At 35.3% G+C, this 5,814-nt stretch overlaps 1 protein-coding gene across 3 annotated transcripts; it reads left to right on the top strand.

Annotated features, from left to right (window-relative positions):
- On the top strand, window positions 358-5,011 carry LOC107614491 (protein ANTI-SILENCING 1). Of its 3 annotated transcripts, XM_021108430.1 has the most exons (13): window positions 358-420; window positions 636-1,015; window positions 1,466-1,634; window positions 1,802-2,154; window positions 2,422-2,508; window positions 2,764-2,946; window positions 3,096-3,122; window positions 3,449-3,541; window positions 3,907-3,985; window positions 4,133-4,223; window positions 4,321-4,429; window positions 4,508-4,624; window positions 4,725-5,011. In XM_021108430.1, exons 2-13 carry the CDS (start codon window positions 662-664, stop codon window positions 4,794-4,796), a joined length of 1,734 nt encoding a protein of 577 aa, XP_020964089.1. In that variant the 5' UTR covers window positions 358-420; window positions 636-661; the 3' UTR covers window positions 4,797-5,011. The 3 variants fall into 3 exon arrangements, with proteins under 3 accessions (XP_020964089.1, XP_020964090.1, XP_020964091.1); XM_021108431.1 differs by lacking the exon at window positions 358-420 and having other exon boundaries at window positions 593-1,015; window positions 2,797-2,946; XM_021108432.1 differs by lacking the exon at window positions 358-420 and having other exon boundaries at window positions 903-992.

The following is a 5,814-nucleotide window of genomic DNA, read 5'->3' as shown; positions in this document are numbered from 1 at the left end:
TTATGTATATCTCATATTTTGTTATATATATTTTTAAAAAATATCAAAAATTATAACATTAAAATATATCATTCATCTCACTTTTATGAAATGAAAGAAAGAAATTTTGCCGAAAGAAAACAAAACCAAAAAACAGTTTTGACTAGAGGAGCGTTGACCTTGACCCCCGAGTGGCATTCATTTGAGTGTGTAGAAAAAATAAGAAACGCATTGCCATTGGTCCCATACTGCATGCTTCTGTAACCATATCAAACAACAAATCACCCAAAACGTTGTCGTTTAGCCTCGGCAGCGCCTTCAATTTCATCATTCTGCGCAAAAAATGGTCGGTTCCTTCCGAGTTGTTGTAGAGTTGTAGAGTGTACTGTTGCTGCCACTTGCTACCTTTCCTTGCTCCGATCACCTTCCCATTCTTCAAACGTAACCTCAACTTAGTACTCTCCATTTTCGCTCTCACTTCATTATTGCAACTTGGAATCAAATATAAAATGGAGTACGAGACTCAAAACTCGTTTTTACTATTATTGGAAATGGAAACCCTTCCTACAACTTCTAAAAATAACTGCCTTCTTAATCCCTAAGTTACTGCATTAGCATTTTACTTCTATTATGTAATTTTACTCAATTTATATCAGGTTTCTGAGCATTGGTGAGTGTAGCCATGTCAGGTCCATCAGGTGCTAAGGTTGGAGATTTGATTGATTTTAAGTGGGGAACTCAGACGGGAGCTGGTGTGAAAAATAAAGATGTTAGGTTCTATGAATCCTTTGTTTATGAGGGAGTTGAATATTTTCTCTATGACTGTGCCTACTTTTACCTTGATCACCATTTTGAAACTTCTGTTGGTAAGCTTGTGAAGATGTATGAGAGACCAACACATGAGAAGGTGCTCAAAGTTGTCTGGTTTTTTCGTCCCTCCGAAGTTCGCAACTTCTTGGGGGATTATCAGCCTCGTTGGAATGAGTTGTTCTTGGCATCTGGTGCAGGCAAAGGTCTTTCCAATATCACTCCTCTGGTAACTTTGTGCTATTATTTCATTATCTGAAATTCTGAATTCCCTATATTGTCTATAGTATAGTATTATCAAAAGAAATGAGTGAAAGAAGTTGCATTTGCTTGCAGTTATGTTGATAAGAGATTAGGCTCCATTTATATGATTTGTTTGTTGAGGAGTGCTAGGGAGCCAGCAACTTTTGTGTTTTGTAACCATCAATAGTGTTTTTAATGGTGTGAGATTACATCCAATGATGGGAGATCACTCACTTTTCTTTTAATGGTTAAGTGTTGGCTACAAAACACAAAAATTGCTGGCCCTCTAGATTTTCTCTTGTTTTGTTATTGCTCTGAAAACTTATTAACCCATGCACTATTTAATATTACTTGATGAAGTTGAGGAAATAATCTGTGTCATTCTTATGGTAAAGTGTGCTACTTTTATACCTCTTCTCTCCAAATTTGTTTTCAGGAATCAATTATTAGAAAATGCAATGTGGTTTGCACATCAAGGGACAAGAGAAATACTGAACCATCTGAAATAGAGTTGAAGACAGCTGATTTCTTTTTCAATTGTGCTTTTGATGTTGGAAGGCGTGCAATCCTTGATAACTTTCCAGATGTTATAGGTGGAATTGAAGGTTAGTTATTTGCATTTGGTATTTACTTGGTATTTTTATGTGCGGAAACTACAAACTGTTTGGCTTATTAATGTGGAACAATTATTAAATTTATTCAGTACACAGGCTGTAGTTGCATAAAATTAACATTCCCATTTACATTAATTCATTGTGTTACTGTCATGCAGTTACAAGTTTCTTTAACAGGAAACAGGAGAGTAATCCAAGTAAACCTCTCCAGGCTAGGACAAAGACACGACCTAAAACTTTGATCAACACTAGGAGTGATCCTTCTGGCATGTTGTGCCAGCAAATTGAACATAATGCTGAAGTGAGAACGTCTGAGAATGTTGTGCCAAAGAGTTCATCGGATGCTTTTCCATATAAAAAGAGGAAGGTTGAAGATGAAAATCCAACCCTTAGTCCAAGTCGCGAATTCCCAATGGAGAAGGAGTTAGATGAAAAGGGGGAAAAACTCAGGCAGGATAAAGGAGTCAATAGATGCAGGAAGATTACTGAGGTGACTAAAGGACCCAATGCAGTAAGTGTTCATCCATGAAAATCATAATTTTAACTTGTTTCTTGAAGGATCAATCCTAAATGGATAGAATGAATCAGACACACCATAGCTTCAGTATCTGCTTGCTTGGCTTGTTGAGTAACATACTGATGACAATATTGTAGGAATCTGGAAGGTTCACCATTTTGATCATTAATTAGTTTATCATCGAAATTCTACACATTTCCTCTTCATTTTAATTATTTAGTAAAAAATGATAGTATTATTACTTACTCTTCATTAATGTAGGATGCTGAGAGATCATTGCATTCTTTTCCATATAAGAAGAGGAAGCTTGGAGATGAGAAGTTGGTCACTAATAGAAGATCAGATCCGGTAAGTGTCACCCGTGATAGTTGCCATCATAAATGTCTTTCTTACAAGACTAACCCAGATGGGACAAATGAAATTAGATACACTATAACATCTGTTATCTGCTTGTTTGTTGAGTTGAGAAAAATAACCACACAAATACTGTAATAGTATGATTCATCAGTAAATATTATGATATTGAAGTTCTTTTTTCCCTTATTATTTGGATAAAATGATGGGAGTCCTTCTTTAGTCACTCCTTAAATGTTGAATGATAAGGGATCATTATCACATTCTTTTCCATTTAAAAAGGGGAAGATCAATAGGAGTTTGAGCATTAGTCAACCTAACAAATCCCTTAAGGACAAGGAATTTGACGAGGAAGTGGCAAAAGTCAGACAGGACGAGAGCAGAGTCAAAACACCTGCGGGAGTTATTGAGGTGACTGAAAGACCAGATGCTGTAAGTCTCATCCGTAACTGTTATCATATTTCATCTACTTATGTGAAGGATTAATCCTTGACTGGGAAAAACAAATCAGATACATATTAATTATTCTGCTTGGTGTGTTGAGAGAAATAATCACCCCCTCATTTTTGTTGTTTCTGCAGGAAAGAAGGAGGTGGTTTAAGAAGGAGGTTGGTTCTGCTTTTCTAATACTTGCTACAGATTCCTGGCTCTAGGCTTTTGGCACATTTAAGTTTACATGGAAAATATCTTTTTCTTAATTGGATAATAAAGGAGCTGGTATCTCTTCCTAAAGAACACAAAAACAGCATTTATGGAAGTTTGTTCACATTTTCTTTTTTGGAAATCTTGGTATCTTGCACCCGGTGCTACTGGATTTAATTCAGTTCAAACAATTTATCAACACATCACAACAGTTTGTATTGTATGCTTGTATCATACAGATATAATGTGAAATTAATGTTGTGCATTTTTTTTCATAAAAAAATAATTCTAGCATTGGGACCAAAGATTGCGGGAAGCACAGGAGATGGGTACTCTGGTCTTGCTTAGTAATCTGGATCCATCCTTTTCCTCCATTGACGTAGAGGTATATATTATTCAGATTTGCAACTCCTTTTATTTTTGTTTGGATATTTCTACAGAAGGGATCTCGCTTCAATGTCAATATTGCTCATTAAACTGTTGACGACTGATTCAACCAATTATGCTTCTAACCAACTTCATGGAAATTCCAACGAGTTAATGATATAGTTTGTTATGACATATTTTTAAAGTCTGCTATGTCTTGTGTGTGGAAATGGATTATGTATAGATTCACAATGGATATGACAGACAAACTGAAGTGAGATGGGAGTTATTTTTTCCCACTTAGGAGTAAAGTTGGGTGTCGATTTTATATTATCAGTTTTTCTCTAATGATGGTCCTCGTTTTTGTTCTTCAAATTTTTTCAGAACATAGTTTGGTCTGCTCTCCAAAAGAAGGTTGACGCAAGGCTAATAGAACAGAGAGTGAAATCCAATGATTACTATGGTATTTACATATTTAACTATATAACAATTATTTTATTTTATTATTGGTCTGTCATTTTGGTTACAAAAAAATTCCCCATACATAATATGCCTTTTTTGATGTTTAACTTATGATTTGATTTGATTTTTGTTTATCATTGGATGACAGGTAGAGCACTGGTTATTTTCAAGACAGAAGATGCAGCTCAGTATGCAATGTCTGAGTTGAATAGGAGATGCCTTGTTCTTGAAGATGGAAGGCAATTCATTCATTGCTCTATTTGTCTTGATTGTAATAATGATAATATCATCTTATTCTTCCTAAAGCATACCCCTAAAACTCTTTGTCACTTGCAGGGTTGTCAGAGCCCGAAAGGGAACTATAACAGAACCCAACAAGCAACGCAAATTCCATGGTCATTTGACCATTGACAGAATCCCACCTGAAAGGCTGCGCCCAGAAATGGTACCATAAAATTCAATTTGCCGATTGATTTACCTCTACCCTTTTTCTATCCATATTTATGTTCTTTGCTTTTTATAGAGAAATGCAGTATCAACATCACATTGTGCTCAAGGCAATACAATTGAATATGAGATGGCTAGTGACTGGCTCTTGCAATACAAGAAATATGATGTCTCATGGGAAGCATTGTCTAAGGTGGTTTAGCATAACATTCCGAAGCACTATATTTTTCTGTTTTGCTTGCCCATGCATTTTGTTCATAATGAATAGATGCTTTAACATTTTTCCTTTACAGAAACAAAGGAAAGAGATAGAAGATGTGAAGAACAAACTTAAACTGGACAGAATTTTTGGTGAAACCTCCTAGCTATTAACCAACTAACAAATTTGAGTTTGACAGAACCATGTTGTACTAATCATGTTTCTGCAGTACAAGAAATTCTTCTTGGCATACAGTGTTCACCATTTTTTGTAGGGTCTAACCGATTTGATATCAGCTATATGTTTTTTGGATGGCATGACACTACATTCATTGTTTTTTGAACAACTAAGGGTAAATATATACACATACATTCTCTTCATGCAAATTCTTGTTTTTTAAGAGTTTGTTTCTATCCCAACTATGTTTTAGAAGCATAGCATTTTTCAGCTGAATCAAGATATATGAAAAACATGAGAAAAATAAAAGTTAATAAACAAGAAGCCTGATATAAAGAAATTAGTACACATTGTTATACATCGTGCATGGAAACTAGAAAGAGGAAGGGGAGTTACCTGCTTGAGTTTAAGGTCATTGTGTTTTGTGTCATCTCATCCTCAAACTGCTGTTGTTGCAGCCGCCACCATTGCAGTCATTTGGTGATTAGTTTCAGTTTGTTGCGCATCCACTCATGACTCATCCAAATCTAATTTTGAGTTTTTGGTCAACCAAGTCAAAATGAACGTACAATGTACAACACTATGAGATGGGCCAGCAGGAAAGCCCAAGAGAAAGCCACAACAGAACAGATATTGGGCTAATTCAATTTTTCATTTTTGGTTTGGGGCTTCCGCCTTGCTTTATGTGATTCATTCACAGTGAGAAAATATCTTATTCCAATTTCCAATGTTACTACCAGGGCTGGAAGTGAGCAGAGTTGAGTCGAGTTAGACCAAGTTCAAGCTCGACTCACCAAAATTGAATTTGGCTCATAACTCGACTTATTAACAATCGAGCCTATTTCTTAAACTCAAGCTCGACTCACCAAAAGCTCACAAGCTGGCTCAAACTCACGAGCTGGCTCAAATAATAGAAACATAAATACATAATCTATAATTTTATATCAATAAATTATAAATTATATATTTTAAAAAATATTTGAAAAGAACAATTATTATTTATCTAT

The sequence above is a fragment of the Arachis ipaensis genome, chromosome B08, assembly GCF_000816755.2.
Source record: "Arachis ipaensis cultivar K30076 chromosome B08, Araip1.1, whole genome shotgun sequence".
Lineage (NCBI taxonomy): Eukaryota > Viridiplantae > Streptophyta > Magnoliopsida > Fabales > Fabaceae > Arachis > Arachis ipaensis.
The sequence above is the reverse complement of the archived record's forward strand: the minus strand, read 5'-3'. Positions and strand labels throughout refer to the sequence as shown.

Bases quoted from the DNA above. Each gene is read 5' to 3' on its own strand.
- LOC107614491 (XM_021108430.1), top strand. From the start codon at position 662: ATGTCAGGTCCATCAGGTGCTAAGGTTGGAGATTTGATTGATTTTAAG. The intron at 1,016-1,465 runs GTAACTTTGTGC...ATTTGTTTTCAG, and splicing joins TTTCCAATATCACTCCTCTG to GAATCAATTATTAGAAAATG. The intron at 1,635-1,801 runs GTTAGTTATTTG...ACTGTCATGCAG, and splicing joins TGTTATAGGTGGAATTGAAG to TTACAAGTTTCTTTAACAGG.